Source organism: Palaemon carinicauda, chromosome 7 (genome assembly GCF_036898095.1).
Source record: "Palaemon carinicauda isolate YSFRI2023 chromosome 7, ASM3689809v2, whole genome shotgun sequence".
Lineage (NCBI taxonomy): Eukaryota > Metazoa > Arthropoda > Malacostraca > Decapoda > Palaemonidae > Palaemon > Palaemon carinicauda.
The window spans coordinates 80,711,048-80,734,622 of NC_090731.1; the positions used below are offsets into that span (position 1 = coordinate 80,711,048).

Sequence of the window (23,575 nt, forward strand, 5' to 3'; positions counted from 1 at the left end):
ATCAGACCCCACTGAATCATTTTGAAACAAAAGACCACCCTTAAACAGCACTGTTCGCCTCAAATACACTTTTGGACAGTGTATTGGACACAGGAAAGGATTACCTGGTAGGGGAACTATTTTCCATAGACCCCAAGGTGTAAAGGGAAGTTCATATTTAGCCAGAAAAGTGGGATCAGGGTATAAATTAACCTCACCATTATCAACAAATTCAATGTGGTTCTCGTCTCTAGAAATCGTCACAATGTCACTAACCCAAGCATCGGAAGCCATCGCAATTAAGTGGATGACTTTCTGAGTGGGATCATGAATAGAAGCCTTTTGATTGCCTATGTCCGAAGCAAATTGCAAAACTTTGTCCAAAGACCAAGAGATAGGCTTCGGTGGAGCTGACAGCCATAGCCTTGCACAAACCTTCGGAACTTTGTTGAAGATATCCGTGTAAAATTCGACATCAAAGGCGTATAGTACAGATCTAGTGAGGGCCGAATTGCAAGACGAACTCATGGAGGAAGCTAGACTTTAAAAATGCAAAGTAAGCTGGAACTTTAAACAAAAATCTATTTCCTCCCTCATAGAGGGAGGAATAGAATGAGAGTGAGACTTAATGTCCCAACAAATCTCCAACCGCTGGAAGTCTTGAGCTGGAGCCAGTTCTGATTTCTTAAAGTTGATCTGAAATCCAAGGGACTAGAGGAACCAAAAAACTCAATTGGTTGCTTTCAAGCAATCTGTGCCAAGGGAATTCACACTAGCCAATCAACCAGGCATGCTTCTACTTGAAGGCCTTTCTCCCGAAGTTGTTGTACGACTGCGTCAGTAAACTTTGTGAAAATCCTCAGAGCTATGTTGAGCCCGAATGGCATAGCTCTAAATACGTAGCCCTTTCTCTACAGGCTGCAACCAAGGTAGGGGGAGAAGTGTCGACCTAACGGACGATAAAAAGACGTTGGTAAGATCTATAGAGACAGTGAAATCCTCCAAAGGTGGTAAGGTCCGTATCTGTGAAAAAGCCAAAATCCGGAACCTATCTCACTGAACTAACAGGTTTAGACCGGACAAGACAAGAATAGTTTGAGGTAAGCTCAAAACCGTTTTTGCACACAAAATAGACGACCTTCAAATCTCATAGATCTCACGCAGCAGATAACTCCCCTCTTCAAGAGGTCTTATACATACTGTTCCAGATAAGGTGATGTTTCTGGAAGAATCTCCTGAACTGTGGTGGCTATTGTTACTACTTCCAACCAAAGCCGTTGGAAATAGCATTCTGTGTCCAAGGACTGAAGAACCCACAATACTGGAACAAGGCTAACCATCCCCCTACCGGAGGCCTTCATTATTTTGTGTTGAGGACATGAACCTCTACCTCCACTGCCGTTTTAAAGTCCCCGACCCCTGGAGTTTCTTCCACTGTCAAGACGGCCTCGGAAGACAACCCTTACTCATACACAGGGTGGAAGGCCGGGGACTGTGACACCACTTGTTTGGGCACAGCGTAAACAGTCTGAGGGTTAGCGGCATAAGAAAGAACAAACAACTTACAATGATAAGTCAGTTTGCGAGACCTCTTGGTTATGGCCTTTCCAGGGGTGAACTACCTCTTCAATGAGATCACCCACTTCAGGAAAAGGCTCTAAGCTCTGTGACAGCCTTATCCGTAACTTCCTTCACAACTTTCTAAGGGAGCAGGTCTCTTCCCCAGATGCTAGAGGTGAGAAACGTTTCAGGCCGTGGCAGATGATAGCTGTGTCAAGTACATGCTCATTACAGGCTTGACAGACATGAAAAAAAGCATAAAGGTCTTTCATAAAGGCGGCGACATGAGTTTTTGCCAGCAAGGAAAGACTGAGGCATCTGCAAAATGCCCGATCATCATCTCCATAAAGCACTACAGAGGCATCGACACTGGCAACCATTATCTGGTCTACAACTCAGATTTAAGAAGGTGTTCAGGAATCCTGGGCAGCCTCTCAAGAAATTGGTGGCCGGACGCATCCGTATCCAGTTTACTCTCAGCAAAAGTAAACTGGACATTGGTCTAGTGGACGGAGTCGTGGTGAGACTGGTGTGCACTTCCAAAGCTGGAAGAGGCTTACCTTCACAAATGGCTAACTACACTGCCATGTAGCTCTTCGAAACAAAGGGGAAGACCACTTTGTCCGGAGCCACGAAGGAAGCCAAGCTCTTACCAAAGGCGACAATCTGTATATTGATACCCACTGCCGTCATCATTGCCTCGTGCAAGAAGATAGCTAGGAGTGCTAGACCTTATACCTAATCGACTCCTCTTGCTTCTCCAAGGTCTGGATCTCTTCACATGAGGCCTTGAACATCATCATCTGGTATTACTAATTTCCCTCCATGAAGGCTTTCGTGTTAGCTATAAGTACCAGATGCATTGTAGTACATAAGGTACTCGGGAACTGAGGGGCTCCATGAGCCTAGCAGAAGATGTTAGGAGGAGAAAAGGGCAGGAACACCCCCCTCACGGAAGAAGCAATCGTAACCGTAGATCAGGAGACCGATGTCATAGTGGAATCGAAATCCTTGATGAGATCAGACTACCTTATCCTCTTACCCAGGTGCGAAGATACCAAGGGAAGAAAATGCTGTCGTCATCGGAGGTATCCTCCGAGACCATTCCAGAGTGAAGTAAATCCTTTCATCCTCCAACACTTCACATGTGTGCGGCAAATATCTAGACCACAAGGATGCCTCACAGCCCTGACACAAATCTGCACTCAACAGTGTATCTCCACATAGGCACCGTCTGTAAGGAGGAAAGGGTTTAAATGAGTACTACATCCTCTAACAGAAACGAAAAGCTGAAAGAAATGGGTTATTAACACTCCATGTTAACAATTGAGGGAATAGTAATCCCCAAATTGTGTGTAAATGCAATTGGTGTGAAAAGAGGAGATAAAGTACGAAATGTCCATTCCCCTATAAAGAACGTGAGATTAGAAAAATTAGCCCCCTAAAGGTCCGGTGCTATAGGCCCAAAAAGGGAAAAAAAGGGGGGGGGGAATGCTCATGGAAAGAACCGTTGCTACTATATCTCCGCAGAGAAATGGCCTATTAGAAGGCAACGATACAGTTAAACTTAATAATAAGCAATCGACGCATCAATTAATGAGCAAGAGTGTAAAGCAGCCTGCGGGTTATAAAAACAAGTTGATATCCTCAATAGAAAAGACCCGGGAGGGGGAACTGGCCTATAGAGTTACCAACCATCTATCCAACCCAAACCCTCAAAGGGAAATGGATAAATTGGTAGAAAAAAAATAACCATATGTAGTGGTTATTCCATGCAGGGGCCTAGAAAACCTTTCCTAGAAGGAGTTCCTAGGCCCAACCTACATAAAGAAGCCTCAAACGTTGAATGAGTAAGGCTTTTGTGTTAATCTGTAGTTGAATTCACCTACAGTCGAACTCATCTTAGTTATGTAAGACGGTCTCAGATAAAAAAGGACAGAAAGGCATGTGCCCTATAGGTACCGGCATTGCCGGAGGAGGAAACGGCATTGCCGCCAACATCTTATGTGCCCTAAAGCACTGGTACAGATATCCACACCCATAGACTAGTGCTAACCCCGCCGCCAGTAATGACAATGCCGTCAGTGGCAATAGTGCCTAAGAGTGGCGGAGATAACGGTCAAGGGTTTCCGCAAAAAACACCTTGCCAAAAGTGGAGGCAGTGTCGCCAGTGGCAGCACAGCCGTAAGCAGCGACGTATCGCCAAAACAAGTACTATAGAACAGATTTTGACGTAGGAAAAATCTATTTTTGGGTGTCGAAAGGTGGCGACATAGCCGTTATTCTGGCACTGCCAAAGGCATGTACGACAGATACATCAGCGTTGCTGGAAGCACCGGCAACGCTAGGGGGTAAAAGCATTGCCACCAGCGCCCTATGTGACTTAAGGCGCTGGCACAGCCAACCCGTCCTTCAGACTAGTACTAGCCCCACTGCCAGTAACGGCAACACCATTAGGGGCAAAAGGTGCCTAGGGTGGCGGAGACAAACGGCAATGGTTCAAGCAGAAAACACCGTGCCGTAGCTGAGGGCCGCCAGTGGAGGCACTGCCGCAAGCAGCGACACATCACCAGTACAAGTACAATAGTATAGTGTGCCAAAAGATGGCGGCAAAGCTGCAGGCACCGGCACTGTCGTCAGTCTGATAGCTCACCCCTCAGGGAGAAGCACGCCGACAGCCATGGAAAGTCAGATCCCAGAGGGAACCAACCCCCAAGATCAACAAAAGTAAAAACACAGCAGCGTGATGATAAAATTCTTGCAATGTCCATCCCGGAGAGGCTAGGATAAAAAGAGAGGTGACGACATGGAGAAGCTATACCCATGTATCAAAATAAATGTCACGCCGTCAGAGACGGCGACTGCCGTCCGATCGAGAAATCTCAGAGGCTAGGAGGTAACGCCAGTACATGTAAATTGGCGCACCGTCATGATGAGATCACCTTTCGCAAAGGGGAGCTCCAATGGACTGCGCAGTCCTAGCATGACAGATCACGAGCGAATACAGAATGGCTAAGCCTAATAGGTCGATGCCACAGGTCAATCGAGAAATCCCAGAGACTATGATGGAAAGGCAGAACAGGTGAGTCGGAACATCGACAAGGAGAGATCACCCTTTGCAAAGGGGAACTCCAAAACACTGCACAGTCCTAGCATGGGAGATCAAGAACGTATGTAGCATGGTGGCCGAACGGAATCACCGACAAGGGCTAATCCAAATGCCACCACGGGGTAGGCTAAGCCTAAATGGTCAATGCCGCAGGTCGATCAAGGAATCCCAGAGGCTAGGATGGAACAGCAGAACAGGAAAATCAGCGCACCGACAAGAGGAGCTCACCCTTCGTAAAGGGGAGCTCTAAGGGACTGAGCAGTCCTAGCATGGGAAATCGTGAATGAATGCAGCATGACAGACCAACGGATTCACCAACGAGGGCTAAGCTAAGCCTAATAGGCTGAAAAAACCGGAGGATCAAAGGCAGCAGACATAAGGGGCTCAGTAAACTAGTACTGTATAACTGAGGGAAAAAAACCCTTTAAGGGTAAAATAACCACTGCCAACCAGACCATTAAGAACGACCTGGTCGCCATCGGCGAACTCGTCTCTGACAAAACTACAACTCTCTAAGCTAGGCTAGCCGGGACCAACACGCATAAAACTAAAACTTAAAGTACCATAAAGCGTAGTAAAAGAAATCACGAAACAGAGCCCAAGGCATCGTAACGCCAAAATAAAGCTAGCTAACGTGAAACTAGTGAAATAAAACTAAGTGAACATGAAATAAAAAGGGCAGAAACGCACACAAAATGGCGCCCAAAAGCTAGCTGAACTCGGAGTGCCCCGTTCCCTTATCGCCATAAAAAAGTCAAATAACCACTCCCCGAAGGGATCAAAAGCAGTTACAGCTAAATCAAATTGTGAAAGAGAAGGTTACTCAACTTTGACGACTAAAGGGAAGCCATCATGCAAGGAAAAACCCCAAAAAGCTGAGAAAACGCAATCTTGACATAGAAACGAACGAGTAGGTAAGCTGCGAAAATTGGAATGAGTTTATCAGAGACGAGTAGAACTATGAAGGGAGTGGATATGTAACGCCTCCTCACCTATCCTCCTCCTTAGATTTCTAAACTGGGTTAAGTCTGTTTGGGATGCAGATATCTATGGTTATCTACGGATACGTCATTGATTATACACGATATTTTAGGATAGTGGTTCCGGGGGTTAGAACCCTGTGATACCTGACGGTAATTCTCTTGTAATATCACTCACAGAAATATTATACAGTAGGAAGCTGCCCGAAGCAACTTCCATCAGGACGACATGGCTCGAGCCCAAAAAAGGCATTAAAGGGATGCTCAATAGCAGCCCGCCTACCGCACCAACACACAATGCGGGAAATCTCAATTATATGCCATCCTTTTCTCAAATCTTCTACAATATAGGATCCATATACCTTAGTTCCTAAATCAGGAAGGAAAAAGTCCCGAACACTTCTAATTTCTATTATATACACAACTTCGAGTAATTACCTCTGCAAACAAAGTTAGGAGGAGGTTGTTTTCACCCGTTTGTTTGTTTGTTTGTTTGTGAACATCTTCCTGGCCACAATTTTACTCATAGAGTAGTGAAACTTTCAGGAATTAATTGATATGTTGAGACATGGAAGTGGTTAATTTTCTGAAGTCCTAGGCCAAAGGTCAAGACAAGCAAAAGGTTGACCGAATTAAACCTAACATTAACTCCAAGTTCCCACATGGTTGTCACGGAGACTTCAAATACGCTTACGGTCTGAATTGATTCTGGGAAAGGCAAGCTGGTTTCGAGAAATAAGCTGCACTCTCAGAGTGCTTTTCCAATTTATTGCTAATTCTGGTTGGAAAGGCCATGCATCATAAAAATATGCTGGGTGCCAAGCAGGAATCCTTGGGGAATATCTTTTATTGACGAAATTCAAGATGGTCGACAATTCATGATTGCTATTTCTACTACCTTCCAATCTTGACTTATAACCAAGATATAGACCTCGTTTTCATGTCAAAGTGTAGGTTTTTGGGCTCAAGAATGGTAATGAAGCATAGACCAAATGTCTACAATTAATTTAGTTTTCAAATCCATATTGAATTATACACAAAATAATAAAATTAAAAGTGTGCTCAATGTCACATTTTTATTACATTTTCAGTTTCAAAAATAAAAATTTTATATGTTTAACCATAACTTCAAGATAGGTCACCTTTTGATCACATCTTACTTTTCAAACCAACAATTTTTATGTTTAACCATAACTTAAATCATGTAAATCAACTACTGGGGACAAAATAACCACTCCAAACACCACATGATCTGAACTTCAACACAAGCACTTAGAATATATTCACAAAACTAGAACATTATCATAATTCTCGTCACCAGTGACTCAAATAGCTGTAATAGTTTTTTTTTTTTATTATCATTTCCCAGCATTCACACAAAATGGGGCAGGAAATGTGAGCAGAATTACACACCATGATGTCAAATATGGCTGAAAATAGTAACAGCTACACTTGATCAATCTTAGGACTTCAAATGGTGCTGAAGACACATCCAGCGAAAGAACAACTGGTGATATCATGTTCACCCCATTGCTGAGTGACCAACCATAGTGAAGTGAGTTAAGAACAGGAGGGTCAGGATCTAAAGCACTTCAAATAGATATCTGTAAATGAGCCCTATACACAAACCCTAGCAAAGCCTCTATGGTGAGAGGTAGTGATTTCAGACCAGGAGCTGTATTTAACTTCTAGTTGGACTTTACTTGTACCAAACAGTGTGGCGCAGGCTAGCCATGGTGTCTTCCTTTGGGTATCCATAACATGCTGCGATGAACTTGGTTGCCTCTTTGATTACAATATTCATGTTTTCCTGTAAAACACCAAGTTTGCAGAGTGATTTTACAGATCAAAGTATTTTCATGACTTGTGTTTACTAATACCAAAGAGACATGAAGAAATGGTATCACAACTTGAGAGACTGTGGGCAGCTAAGAGATCTGGAATGGTATTGGCATGTTGTGCCGTAGCAACTTTTATTTTAACACTTGTCCTTCAAGGACTCATACTGACCATAAAGAGGCTACATGACATTTATTTTATCACAGAGAAGTACATGATTGGAATACACATACCTGTATCATTTGCAATCACTCAGATGCTCTTCTTTTCAAGGCTGACTGAAAGATGAATCACTTGTTACACAATGTGTAATAGGGATATCAGGTCGTTGATTTATTTCTTCATCTCTGTATTCAAATTGAACAGGGTCAGGCCCAGTGATGACAAGTCACTTGATATTGTTGGGAAACTGCCTTTGTTGATCTTTCAGGTATTTGCAGATCAGCAAGAATCAGCTTTTGAAAGGGAATTGGCATATCCATAGACACCTGATGTCGACGGCTGGCATGCCTTCCTGCTCACATCAATCAAGTACCTTCTTTCGTACTGTTTTATAATATCTCTCAAATACCAAATATGTATCTTCCATCTGCAAACAATGTTATATGTGAAATATAACATTATTGCCAAAAATCCTCATAGTACCATGGCTTGGCCAGTTGACTACCCACAAGACAGCACACCCATCCAAGACAATTGCATTTGCTGAACCTAATCGATGGTCAGTGATCCCTAATTCAAGTTTGGACTTTAAATTACGATAAAATATCCTACATAGAAATGTCTCTATTCTTCTATAAACAAAGTACTCTTGAGTATATCTGGGTTGCATTATGCTCATGGTAATTGTTGACTTTGTTCTGTGTCTTGGACAATGCCATCAAAACTGTAGCTTTGGAAAGCGGCTTAAGGAAACTATCTAGCCAACAATTATGATAGCTGTGCATGAGGTTAAGACCAACTTGGAGAGATGCATCCACATTTACTGGATCTGGACCGACTCCCCCAGCCTTGTGAATATTGTCACATTATGACTTTTGGGGGTAAATGGGTCGATCCACTTAAGGAGTTTGCTGAAGATTTGGTATGGAATGTATATGTCCTGTTACAGGCTTGATCTAACCTAGATTTTAACGTCTCTTATTTGTTCACTATGATATGACAAGTAATAAACAAATTCAGACTCTTTACCATTGCACGGATGATCTTAGAAGCCTCTTATTGGCCTCAGAGGGAATGGCTCACAAAAATGTAGCCACATCTGTTGGACGTTCTGATTTAATTGCCTCACCGGATCAATCTTCTCAAATAGCCCCAATGCCATCTTCCTGCAGACCACCAAGTGCTTCAGCTAACTGATTGGAGACCATAACATCTCTGAACCAAAGAATTTTCTAGGCCCTCTACGTTGTCCATCATAGTAGTTAAAAGATAGTCTACCAATACCAATGAGAAACCTGTAACCACTAGCAAGTCTATCGATATCACAAATTCTTGCACTTCTTGAGACAAAGGAATCTTTCAGTTGGCATAATTAACATAATAGAGCACTGGTCAATCAAGTTCCTAGACATATTGTCTTAGCTCTTTCTATCTGTTTTGAAAGTAAAGGCATCATTAGGTCCTATGTTTTGGAGACACCTTGATCTAAACCCATCTGTTGGAACCTACAAATGGTAATAATGTTTTCAACTCTCACATTAACTAGGTGAGTAGGTACATTAAAAGCTGTTATATCACTTGAGTTTTTAGCCCTAAGCTCTCTCCGTTTAGACAGTTTGGTGCTAGAAGTTTTTTAAGAACGAATTTAACAAAATTATACAGAACACTGCTCAGTATTCAAGAATTTTCTCACAGCAGGCTAATCAAATCCTGATTAATCAGTATAAGAAATATACTATCAGAACTGAGCAATCAATAGGTAGTGTGTATAATAAATGCGAGTATGTAATCAACAATTAAAAACTATTACTTCATTTCATATTCATAAAACACGAGATGAAACACTGTTTACAATTAGCAGATTTCAGCTGACTGGCTTCCAAACGTCTCATCAGATGTTCTTTATACAAAAATCATTTAAAATAAATCAAATATACTGTTAGAACAAAAGGAAGTAGTTCATTCTAATCTATTATATTTCTGCTAAACTACACGAATTGTTAGTATATATTAAAATAGTTAAATGAATATCAAGTGTTTATACAATGCATTAAGTTATATACCTAAAAAAATAATCATGTCAGCATAATTTTTGACCTACAAATACTACTCAAGCAGTTATTGAAGCGAGATGAAAAAGAAAATAATTATATTTTCCTCTTCACCAGTTATAGATGTCAGCCAATAAATCTAGAGAATACACATAATATCTTTATTCAAAAATGCTATGATCTCTGCATCATGAGCATGGCTACAGATGAAGAGTTTACTGCACAACTACTGCTGAGAATACCTCAGTAACAACTACCTCATGTACAGTATTGTGTAAGAAATTAATTTTATAGAAATAATCCTCATTAAGGTCATAAAGAAACTTACCTAGAAAATACCTCTGGATTATCATCTATGGAATGCTCTTTTGCTTGGTCTTCTGCCTGCTGCTCCTCTTCAGCAAGGTTCAAATCACCCAAAAAATCTTCTGGTTTCCGCACACCAGCATTCATAACCAGTTCCCTTTGTGTTACGTTTTCTGGCTATAAATGAATTAGAAAAATAAACTATTGACACAAGCCAAGAAAATTATTAATTTTCGCATGTTATAAAGACCACCTACTACATTTAGTACCCTATGGGCAATATCATTTCAAATGAAAGAGACAGCACTTGCAAGTTATGGCATCCATTATTACCTTCTCGCAAGGTCTCCCAACCTTCTTAACCAACATTAAATTCTCTAGATCAATTTGAATTTCTTTAAAACTGATACATTGAAATGGACTTTAATCTAATTTGAAATTATCAAAAATATTAACTTTAGTCGCAATCCTTTAATATACAACTGAATTTTAGTGATAACATTTTTTTTATCGAGATAATTACTGTACCATAGTCATTTCTATGAAATCAGAGTTTCTTGACCAAGATGTTGATTACGAATTTAATTATTCAATTCAATTATTTATCCAGTCTGAGGCATTTTTCCTGCAGTGGACCTGTAATTGCTGTATTCATCGTTCTTGTTCTTGTTGTATGTATGTATGTATGTAAGTATGTATGTATGTATGTATGTATGTTTGTATGTATGTATGTATGTATATATATATATATATATATATATATATATATATATATATATATATATATATATATATATATATATACATGCACATTTGTACGTAGATGTAAATGTTTATATCAGTATTTATATATAAATATATATATATATATATATATATATATATATATATATATATATATATATATATATATATGTATATATGTATATATATATGCATATATACAATATATACATACGTATATATACACATACATACATATATATATATATATATATATATATATATATATATATATATATATATATATATATATACATTTGTACATAGATGTAAATGTTTATATCAGTATTTATATATATATATATATATATATATATATATATATATATATATATATATATATGTCGTCCTGATGGAAGTTCCTTAAGGTAGCTTCCTAAGGGATATATGTACTACAGTGATATTCCCAGAGAATTTTCCCTTTAGGTATCCAGAATTCTAACTCCTGGCGCGAATATCCTTAAATTTTCTCTCAAGGATATCGCATAATAACAGAGGACGTATTCTTGACACGCCTCATAGCAATCTGCACCCCTAATAGCGATTACGCTTCGAGGAGGTGTGGCAAAATAAAAGGGAGCCTTATCAAGGCTACCCCGTTCTCGTACTACTATTGAGAATGATAACAGTGCCATTCCCACGATGGCGGCCATTCCTTTTTTTTTGTAGCGATTTCGCTCGGTGGTATTCCCTGGTGATCTAACTTTTCGATCGTTATACAGGATTATAATTATGCTTTCTCCATCTTCTTCCACCTCTGGAAAGTTGAGTATCGGGTCTTTACTATGAGTATATTTTAGCTCCCGTTTCACAATGAAATTAGAGTATTTTATTGTGCCTGAGAGCTAGGCCAGTTACTGGAGGCGCCATGGGTGCCGTCGTTTGTTAGGCATGTGTTATTTAGATAGCAGAACGACTTCCAGTTTTAAATAGCCTTATCTAATTATTCTAATTATTTAGCTATTTAGGCAATTATTCTTGTAAAGATTTGATAATGTGCATAATTTTTTCCTTTTTCTCTGTCGATCGTATAATTAAAGTTTCGGTGATTTAGGTAACCGAGCTCTCGTCTAGACTAAGTAACCTAACCTAGACGTTTTACTATATGTTCAGATATTTCCCGGTTACCCTCGTGTATTGTTTTCATTCAGTGGAGACTGATACCTCCTAAAATGTTATGAAACATTACACGTCTCTTCGGATATTTTAGGGTAATCTCTTTCCCTCTGAGTGTAGCCTCAGGCTACAACCCTAATAGCCGTGCCTTGAATTTTATTCAGATATGGCTAACTTAGGGTTTGTCCTGCCTCTTCCCTTAACTGTTGGTTGTGGTATACCAGCAGGTTTTGGGATTTAGTCGGAATCTCAGAGTATTTAGTCTTATGTCGGCGACCTGCCAGCAGGGCGATTGGGTTGTAGGATACCATCATTCCCCTGCCGGCTAGGTGGCCAGCAATGGAGGTTAGCCCTCATTGGCCGCACTCGAAGTTATGGTAGGATACCATCTTCTCCTTGCGACTAAAAGACTAGTCCTGTGCCACAGTACTCTGGGCTGAAGAGTGATATTCTTTAGCCTAGGATAACGTGGCACTGGAACTCGGTTTCTTCTTTGTTGAGAGGAGGCGGCAGTGCCGCCATCCCCTTAACTGTGTCGGCAATCTCTGGGATGGAGAACTGAGTCTCTCCTGTCTCCTGGGATTCTGCCGATACTGAAACAGAGTTTCTTTTAACAGGTGGTAGGACTGACAATTTTGCCAGTTCCTTTCACACTCGTTACAGGACCCTGTTCCCTACCCCTCTGTCCAATTTTGATGGCTGAGCCATTGTCTTTCTTTAGGCCGGCATCTTGCAACTTTACCATTGCCGGTAGGCTGCCGGAGCCAGCCAGACTTCCTCTCTAGCCATGACTTTGGCTAACGGCAGGGCATACTGCCGCCAACCACATCATCTGCCGGCTGCTATGGTCCCTGCCGTTAGCTGATGACTGCCGGCAGCCAAGATGGCTGCCGACAACTGGAGACTGTCGGCAACTGCCGGCCCAGCCGGCAGTTCGGCCAAGATGGCTGCCGGTAGCTGGCGGCTGCCGGAGGCCATGATGGCCGTGAGTGGGAAGTCCCTTCTGTCCCCAAGGTTCTTCAGTCCTCCCTTGGACTGCTGCTACAGGTTCTGTTGCCGGGGTACTGCCGGCCAGGCCGGCAAAGATATTGCTGACTCAGTTGGCAGCACGCCGACTGTACTGGTACTGCTGGAGGCTTGCCAGCCGGCAGTGTATCGGCGGTACCTTGCCGGCAATAGTACTGTAGCTGCATGGAAGCCTGAATGGTACATTCTCCCCTTCTATTAGAACCTTCTTTCTGGAGAAAGGCAGTCAAATTAGACTTTTACATCCTTAATTACTGTATACATTCACAGTAAGGAGTAGCCCTTTTTTCCATGCTATCTCTCTCTCTCTGTCTCTAGCTAGCATGCCGGGTATGTCGGCAAGACCTAGCTATGCTGGCAACATGCCGGCTGAACTACTGTATATATTATACAGGTAGCCAGTATATCTGCAGTATAGATTATACTGCAGACAGAAAACTACTATATATTTTATACTAGTAGTTATTTCCAATATATTTGGATATCCAACACAGGCATTTGCTGAGCCCAATCCTATATTGAATGAATATGATTTCTTCAATATCCTGATTAGAATCAGTATTAGGATTACCCTACAATATTAAACACTTCAAGGCAAGAGTAATACACTCCTAACCCTTAAAGGGTAGAGCCTTTATCCTTGAGTCTCTCTGATCAGGAACCTCTATATTTTAATATAGTAGGAAGACTACAGCAAATAGGCAGAGTGGGATATACAAATATATGTCTTTATTTTTTTAGTCCAGCTGGCTTCATGCTAGATGGACCGTACTGTCATATGCTACTATGAAGGCAGCATAATGACTAGACTACATTACATGATGTACAGTAGCCAGGAAATTGCAATATAGACTTACTGCAATTAGAAATCTACAGTACCATTATGCAGTAGTATTTTCTGACATACCTTGGGTACCCTTGTACGAGCATTCCGCTGGTACCGCTCATATATTGAATGAATAGTTTTCTTCAATATTCTGATCGAGAATCAGTCATCCTGACCCCAGAGTATTGACATTATTTTGGGACAGTGATTTGATACTTCTCTACCCCTAAGGGTAAGAGCCCTTCTACTTGGAGTTACTCAATAGAGAAATCTCCATGTAGTTAATACTGAGGGGAGGTAACAGCATTTGCTCACAGGGGTACACAAGTATGTATCTTCTACTATCCCTTTATAGCTTACTATCCTAAGTTACTCTATTGTAAAGGACATTTACATGTTGATTGTCATTGAGATAATCCATTGTATACTCATTTGGTTTTCCTTTCTTTACAGGAGGAACACCAGATACCTTGTGCTGCAGTCCTCTGCAAGGCCAAGAGTAAGTATTTTTACGGTCATAATACTTGCAGGTTTCATGCCCCCTGCAATATTATTTCCAGATCCCTTCATTATTGGAACCCACAGGTTTGCAATATATGTCGGACATTAATGTCTGAAGGTTTTGAAAATCCCAAGTCTACGGAGACTAGGGATACAGCTCAATATAAACTACGCAACTGGGTGAGAGGCTTTCAAAAGATCTCTCCGTGACTTTTCCTACCTAATGATAGGATGCGTAAGCTACTATTTCCGGAAGCAAGTGAGGAAATGGTAGTGCCTCAGGAGCCAACTACATCCCCTGACGGCCAGAAAACCTTTGGGATTGAGGGCAAGAAGTGCCCCAGGGTAGAAGAGAAAAATGTTGTGTCGGAATTTCCTCCGCCTATGCCAGCTATAGAGCCATCGATGTCGACATCTTTGTCTTCTACCCCTCTATTGGATAATGTGGTACAATTATGTATCCAGCTGAAGAATTAAATAGAGAGCTTTCGTACACAAAATGAAAAGCAGGAAGTAAAACGCAAGATAGAGCCTCGTAAAGCTTCTCTTGTTGCTTCCCAGGGTTCAGTCAAACGACCCATGAATCAAGACCTTCCAACATGCTCCATAACCAATCCCTGGAGGTTTGCGGAGCAGATGCCGATTTCAAATGGCAATCTCTACGTCTCAGAGAAAATAGGTGCTGTTCCTTTGGACAAAATTCAATTTTGGCCAAGCTTTGATGCTTTCCCTAATTGTTGGGTTCGACTGAAGTACGAACCAAAGTCAAGAAAAGGAACAGAACCAAAGGAGGTCATGATTCTCGAACATGATAAGGCACAGACTATCCTTTCAGGTAGTCTAAAAAAGGCGGGTTATTCAGAGTCGAAGGTATTCTCACTGAATAACAGACACCCTTCCTTTCTTGCTCCTACTTCACTCTCATTCCCCTTTATGGGGAAGGTATTTACTTCTGTTGCCAAAGCGGTAGAGGCGGGTAAGCCATGTCCCACACTCGATGAGTGCAAGCCTTTGTCACCAGCTTTTCCCGGACAGGAAAAGGATTGGAAGGAAGTCCATTTGACATTTTCAGTAGGAAAATTAGACAAGGATGTCGCAAGTCGACAATTCAAGGTATGTCTCCCTAAATTGTCTGAGTTGCTCTTGTATAATGAACATGAGTCAAAGGAGAGATTTGCGACATCCCTTTCTCTACAAAACTACATAGAGTTGTGTTCAACCTACGAAAATACCCCAGACATGCTCATGGTCATAGCCAAAATGCATATGGCTACCTTGGTGAAGGACCTTTACGCCTTTATGAAGGCCAGGAGAGCATGTAGAGAGTTTGTGTTCGCTGCTGCAACAGTGAAACACGAAACAAGGAAGCTAATATCTTCCAACATCTGGGGTAAAGACCTCTTCCCACACGAGGTCATTAAGGAAGTAATTAAGAACGCCACCATGGAGAACATGTCTTCTCCAAAAATGGGACATTCCTTCAAAGAGAAAATCTTCCGTGGTTGTGGGTCCCCAACCTAAAAAGAAGATCGAAAATGCTGGAAATATCCGGGCTGCTCAACAACATCCCACTATTCCAGTGACCACGATGCTACAGGCAGTTGGTCAAAAGTCTAAGCCTACTGACTAATCGAAGCATAAAGACACTTAGGCTAGGAGGAACATTCCCTCAGGATCGCAGGACCTTCGATCCTTCAGTCCAAAACCTATTCAAGATGAGGCATTGATGGGAAACAGAAATGTCCCTACCATCGTTTCCTTACCTTCTCCTACAGTTCAAAACCCTCCTGGAGGAGTATACCTGAGAGCTATAGAGCTATCTAGAATTCATGTTACAGAGAGTAACATTCATCCTAGGAAAGATACGCGTCGGACTCACAGTCCTAAGTATCTTCATAGGATTGACGAACTTAGTCACGTCAAAGTCAAGCCTAGAAATAGTTCAGGTATTAATATACCTGATCGAGAGGCTGGAGTGGGCAGCACCCGAAGTGTATGGCCAATGTGCATTCAAAGAGATGACCCGGTTCCCGGGACATCACGGATGCAAGATAAGCTTCTAGAAGTCTCGACTTTCTCCAGCTCAGGAGTTTCGTTGGTTAAAAAAACCATCAAAGCCCTCAGTTACATCAACATCAACTCTCCTTTCCCTTGGGAATATAAAAGGAGCTCGTGAGGTCTGTCAAGAGACTCAGGTAATCAGTCAGATTTCTATAATGCCAACTTTCCCCAGTTCGCAATAGTGACAGACCTGGTGCTAAGAGCACACCTGAAAGATGCGTTAAGAGCCTGGAGAAAACACGCATCAAACGCTTGAAGAGATAAAAAAAAGACTGAGATCAGTCTCTCATTAATCGCTTCTCTAACAACAAAAATTAAAGCACGAAAGTCCCAAGACTCTGCTGGTCCTTTCATGAGTGGGGAAGCCCCCTCCACACAGATCAGACTCCCTACGACTGATCTGGGACACCGAAGTGATAATAAGACGTCACAATCGAACATCTCATACAGTCTTGGTGAAGTTACCCATCCCTCTCTTAAAGGGATGGCACCTACCAGCAGTTCATTTACAACTGATCCACAATGTGACGGTGGATACTCTATTTCAATCCAAGCCGAAAGAGTTGGAATGGTCCATGGACGCAGACATATTCCCTCCCAAATGGGAACAAGTCCCGGAACTGCAATTCGACCTCTTCATCACGAGCGTCTTCAAGAAACTACCTCGCTATATAGCCCCATATGAAGATCCTCTAGTGGGGCTGATAGACTAGATGAGGCTGGTCCTAGCTCTGATCATAGGTATATTTCCGAAGGTTCAGAAATTAACTGCTTTCGTTTCATCACAGAGAACCCAAACCCTTCATTTCATGATTTTCTCGCTCTAGCGGTTAGAAAAAGGTTTGGGATCTCAGAAGGCAATATAGAATTCTTAGAAGAATACAAGGCCAAGTCAACTAGAAGACAATATGAGTCTTCCTGGAAAAAGTGGGTTGCGTTTGTCAAAGCAAAAGGACCGAAAGAAATTTCAATGAACTGCTGTCTGTCCTTCTTTGTCCACCTTCATAGCCAAGATCTGGCGGCCAATACGATAAATACGTGCAATTCAGCCTTGTCTAGGCCTCTCCTATATGCCTTTCAAGTGGATCTGGCGAATGAAATCTTTAATAAGATTCCGAAGGCATGTGCTACGCCCGCAGTATCACCAAAGCCCATCTCTTGGTCTTTGGACAAGGTCTTACATTATGCCTCATCTGTGAACAATGAAGATTATTCTTTTAAGGATCTAACCCAAAAGGTTATTTTACTGTTTGCTATAGCCTCTGGGGCTAGAGTTAGTGAAATAGTGGCCCTATCCAGAGATGAGGGTCACATTCAGTTCACGGAAGTGGGAGAACTGAATCTCTTTCCTGATCCATCCTTTCTCGCTAAAAACGTGCTGCCCACTAAGAGGTGGGGTCCCTGGAGAATCTGCCCTCTAAAGGAAGATGTCTCTCCATGTCCTGTAGAGTGTCTAAAGGTCTGTCTTCGTAGAACTTCAGACTTCAGGGGAGGACAGCTCTTTAATGGAGAAACTTCTGGATCAAATTTATCCCTAAAACAACTAAGGGCGAAGCTCACCTACTTTATTCGTAGAGCGGATCCGGACAGTACTCCCGCAGGTCATGATCCGAGAAAGATTGCTTCATCACTGAACTTCTTTCAGTATATGGACTTTGAGCGCCTTCGTTCATACACTGGATGGAAATCATCCAAAGTGTTTTACAAACACTATGCAAAACAAGTGCATGAACTGAAACACTTCGTAGTGGCGGCAGGTAGTGTATTAAAACCTGCCCCCTAATTACTGTGGTAAACAATTAATGGTTTGGGACCTCACATGTCCTCGCACATGTAACGGATGAGAATCATCCAGAGTGTTCTCAAACACTATGCTAGACAAGTCCATGATCTGAAGCAATATGTGGTGACGCCAGAGAGATTATTTAACCTGCCGTCTAAATTCTACGATGAACAGCTAATTGACTGGGACTGTCAATTAAAGGGAGAAGAGGTCATCCTTCATAGGTGTGACTTCTTTTGATTAAGTGTTACCATTATAACACTAGCTCTGTTCAAAATCCCAGGTGTGGAATTATACAGATAGCATTAGTGCCGGTGTACGAAGTACACAGTGCAGATAGAAGTAACCAGTACAGGAATTAGGAAGAGAAATTGTTTTATAATTTTTCTTCAGTCTGAGAGTGGGACTCATCATTTCTTCCTTCAAGAAAGAAATATAGTCTCTGTACTCGTTACAGGTATAATCCCATTGTCATACTACATTCGTTTGACTAAACATCTCTTTTAGTCATTTATTAGGAATAAATGTCTATTAGAATGTAGTGCGTCCACTTTCGCCAGACAATTGTATGTATACATGCCAGAGTTCTTCAACTTACCAAAGTAAGTATCCCTCATATATATTTGTATGCATCAAATAATAGATATAAGAGACACTGATGTTATTTTAGCAAAATATACAAATATGAGACTATTTGTATATTCAGTGTATACTTATGTTTGGTCATACAATATATGTTAACCTCGAGACCCCTTTTCTACTGTCTAGATGACTCTTCCCTGTAGGAGGCAGGAAGCACTAATATTGTTTATGATTAGTGATGGTGACGAATAACGGTGACGTTACTTGTCTCAATTGGTCCCCATGACCATAGAAAAGGTTGCTATAAGGTTAAGGCACTGATGAAAATCCACAGATACACTAATGCTCTGGTATGCTTCCATCAGGAGGACATGGCTTGAGCCCAAAAAACTGATTTTGAGCGAAGCGAAAAATCTATTTTTGGGTGAGATAGCCATGTCGTCCTAATGGACCCACCCATCTCTTCTAAAAGAAAAGATCCTCACAGTATCCACCCCCCCCCCATGGTACTGTATCTGTAACACAATGCTCAATGCTACAAGGAATGTTCACCATCGTGGGAATGGCGCTGTTATCATTCTCAATAGTAGTACGAGAACGGGGTAGCCTTGATACGGCTCCCTTTTATTTTGCCACACCTCCTCGAAGCGTAAACGCTATTAGGGGTGCAGATTGCTATGAGGCGTGTCAAGAATACGTCCTCTGATATTATGCGATATCCTTGAGAGAAAATTTAAGGATATTCGTGCCAGGAGTTAGAATTCTGGATACCTAAAGGTAAAATTCTCTGGGAATATCACTGTAGTACATATATCCCTTAGGAAGCTACCTTAAGGAACTTCCATCAGGACAACATGGCTATCTCACCCAAAAATAGATTTTTCGCTTCGCTCAAAATCCGTTATATATATATTATATATATATATATATATATATATATATATATATATATATATATATATATACATATATATATATATATTATAATGTCTGGATTCCAGGTCTGAGCACCCAAAATATATCATGCAATTATGACTCTCAAAGTCTGGGTATTAACAAAATAAACTATACTACGGCTCGTGACTGGGAACCAAACATATAATATGGTATATACTACGACTGGCAAGCTTATTAACTTCTCGAATTCCAAATTACCTTGTTTGTTTCTACATTAAAACTGTTACACTTTAAAACATTAATACACAAATTCTGAAACCGTTAATTAACTCCCAAACAGCAATATATAAAACACTCTCAAGCACAGTCAAAACTAAAGTTGGTAATTATCTTCAAGTATTAATAACACTTATTTAACTCTCACTGTGGTTCTTAACAGGAATCGAGCAGAAATCTAGTCTTAAATAGTGATGAATAGAATAATACACTTGTTACAAAAATAAGTATATTCTATATAAATTACAAAACTTTGAAAGAATTTATATAAGAATCAAGTCACGAAAAATATTGAATCTGAACAAAACGTAGAATAAGACAAAAATGTTACGATCTAAAATTATATAACTTGAATTGAAGTATTATATATGAATAAACCTTAGAAAATAAATAATGCAATGAAAATACAAATGCTTGAAATAACTCGACAAAAAAATAATGTTTAAGTTTAACTCTAAATTAATAATAATTGACCAGATCACATTAAAACCCTACAGGGCCGTTTACAAAAACCATTGTGCAATTCCACACTCACCCTGATACAATGATTACTGTACAACAAAATCACCTTTTAGTCTTGCGTGACACACAAATTGCTTTGGGATACAGTCACTTAGGAGAGGAAACACTAGAACGCACTGAACACTTCCAAAATATGCGAGAGAGAGAGAGAGAGAGAGAGAGAGAGAGAGAGAGAGAGAGAGAGAGAGAGAGAGAGAGAGAGGAAGGTTGCGAATCTAACTCGACCTCTATGTCTGTCTGTCTCTCTCTCTCTGACCCAACCTTGGGTCCTTTATGTATGACATTTTGACTAATTCCCGAAGGTTCCAGGATCAGATTCCTCGGGGTCATGGGTGCTCTCTAAGGACAAAGTTGCCAAATAGATAAAAATGCCTAGAGACGAAGTCAAGGGGTTTTTGGTAATGTAAGGGCAGTGAGACGAGCTATCACCAACAACAACTGACGGTTTATTCAAACGTGCGAGAATATAATACAAGGTGCGGACGGAAAAGTAGCATTCGCGCAGGCGCCAATCTGGCTTGAACTAACCGCCACAATATGTGTGTTTTTTTCACACGTACAAATGCTTGACATACAAGTCAATAGAAATAGGTAGTAAAATGATAAATACATAAAATTGTAGCTCTGGGGGAGCAGAATAAATATATACAGTGAGCCACAGTGTGGCGAAAAGAGAATTTAAATGAAATGGAGAATTCGATGAGAATGCTGGACGACGGAGGGAGCGATGTCCTTACAAGTACTCCCCCCTCGAGACATCAGGCGGTGTAGAGGGCTGATGAGACTAGTCTTTGTATCATTTCGGGCGTCGGAGGGTTCCTCTTGTTCTTGAACGGAGGGGCGCGTCGGCGGTCGGCGTATGGATCGCTACCTCTCGTCGTTGCTTGTGGCTTTTCTTCTCATTGGGCGCCTTGTTTTGAGGTGGCACTCTGGATCTGCCAGGTCCCGCGGAGGCAATGTCGCTTCCTTTGAGAAACGCCGGTTTCACGCGGTCTATTGAGACCCAGTCCTCTTGGCCATGCACGTCAAGAAGGAAGGCTTTCGTCGTTTTCTTGATTACTCGGTAGGAGCCTCGATAGGGTCTGGTTAGCGGCTGTCGATGAGTGTCGACACGGACGAAAACATACCCGCAGCCGTCCAGGTTCCTCGGCTTGAAATGCTTAGTTCTGTCCTGGTAAGTTTTAAGACATGGCCTGAACTTTCTGGCGATGTCCCTAAGATGATCCAGCTGCGTGTCGTCGGTTGATGTGGGAAAGAATTCGCAGGGAACTGCGAGCGCCTCTCCGTAAACCTTTTCAGCAGGCGATGGCTCGCCATCTGCGCGAGGGGCGGTGCGAAGGCCGAGAAGTACTCAAGAAAGTCGTGATTTCCAGTCCCCGTCGGTGCAGCTCACTATCAGGGACGCCTTGAGGGCGCGATGAGTACGTTCGACCATGCCGTTTGCTGCGGGGTTGTATGCCATGGTGTTGTGGAGTGTCGTTCCCATCAGGTTTGCCAGAGCGAACCATATCTCTGACAGGAAAGCGGGCCCTCTGTCTGTGGTTATGTCGTCAGGAATGCCAAATCTGCTCACCCAGCTTGACAAAAGGGCTTCGGCGCATGCTTGGGTCGTAGGTTCGGTCATCGGTGATGCTTCCAACCACCTCGTGGAGCGATCGATGATTGTCAGCAGGTAGCGAGCAGATCCCGATGGCGCCAAAGGTCCCACGACGTCGATGTGGATGTGACCGAAATGTCTTTTCGGTTGGGGAAAATCACCTATCCCCAATTCGGTGTGATGGCTTATCTTGCTTGTCTGGCAATTGATGCATGTCTTCGGCCATTCCCGGGCGTCCTTTTTGATCCCTGGCCAGATGAACTTTTCAGACAGGAGGCGAGCAGTGGTGCGTCCCGAGGGGTGTGAAAGTCCATGGATGATGTCGAATATTTTTCTTCTGCAGGAAACCGGAATCCAGGGACGTGGCCGGCCGGTGCTGGTGTCGAAGAGAATAGTTACTCCTGCTGGCCCGAGGGGAATTGCAGTTATCTTGAACGCAGATGGCCCCGTCAGGTGATCCTGTGCCTCTAGGTTGGTGCACTGCTCGGATGCGAGGTTGGCGTAGTCAATTACCAGGTGGATTGTGTCGATTTCAATCCTTGAAAGGGCAACTGCGACTGGGTTTTTCTTTCCGGGAACGTAGCTTATGGTGCAACCGAATTCGGCGATTGCTACGAGATGACGTTGTTGTCGGGAGGACCATGCGTCTGTCGATTTTGTGAAGGCATGTACGAGGGTTGATGGTTCGTCGCGATGGTGAAGGCTGTGCCCTCCAGGATGTGCCTGAAGTAGCGTACGGCGAGGTAGACGGCAAGGAGCTCCCTATCGAAGGTGCTGTATCTTGTTTCGGCGGGTTTCAGTTTTCTGCTGAAGAATGCCAATGGTCGAGGAGAACCATCGACGAGCTGTTCCAGCACAGCCCCACAGGCGACGTTGCTGGTGTCGGTCGTCAGTCGCAGAGGGGCTTTGTCGTTGAAATAAGCCAGGGTGGTGGCGTTTGCGAGGGCGTCCTTTGTCCGGGTGAATGCGTGTTGTTGTGGGGAACCCCACTCAAGTTTCTTCGCCTTTCTCTTCAGGACGTCGTCGATGGGTGTCAGGGTCTGTGTGATGTTGGGGATGAAGCGTATGTAGTAATTGACCATCCCCAGGAACTCCTGAAGTTGGTGGGTGGTCGTAGGTGTCGGGAACTTTCTGATGGCGTCCACCTTGGTTGTCATGGGTTTTACCCCACTCGAGGACACGCGATGACCGAGAAAGTCCACTCCTTCGGCGCCGAATGTGCATTTGTCGAAACGTACAACTAGGCCATTCTCCTGTAGGCGTTTGAGGACGGCGCGGACGTGCCTCCGGTGTTCCTCTTTGGTCCTTGAGAATATCAGGATGTCGTCGACGTAGCAGACGCAGAATGGTAGGTCGCCCAGGATGCTATCCATTAGGCGTTGGAAGGTCGCCCCCGCATTGCGTAAACCGAAGGTTGAGTATGCGAAGGTGTAGGATCCAAACGGTGTCACAATGGCAGTTTTCGGAATGTCCTCTGGAAATACGGGGACCTGGAAGTAAGACTTGAGAAGGTCCATCTTGGTGAAGTATTTCGCGCCATGCAACGCATTCGTCAGGTCTTGCATGTTGGGCAGAGGGTAGTGGTCGGGCGTTGTGATGAGGTTGAGGCGCCTGTAGTC

At 42.5% G+C, this 23,575-nt stretch overlaps 1 protein-coding gene across 3 annotated transcripts in view; it reads right to left on the bottom strand.

Moving 5' to 3' along the window:
* Window positions 1-23,575, bottom strand: part of LOC137643945 (uncharacterized) — a 648,304-nt gene that overhangs the window by 156,053 nt on the left and 468,676 nt on the right. For all 3 annotated transcript variants that reach the window (XM_068376721.1, XM_068376722.1, XM_068376720.1), the window contains exon 8: window positions 10,009-10,163. In XM_068376721.1, coding sequence (XP_068232822.1) covers window positions 10,009-10,163 — 155 coding nt within the window. The remainder of the gene's footprint in view (window positions 1-10,008; window positions 10,164-23,575) is intronic.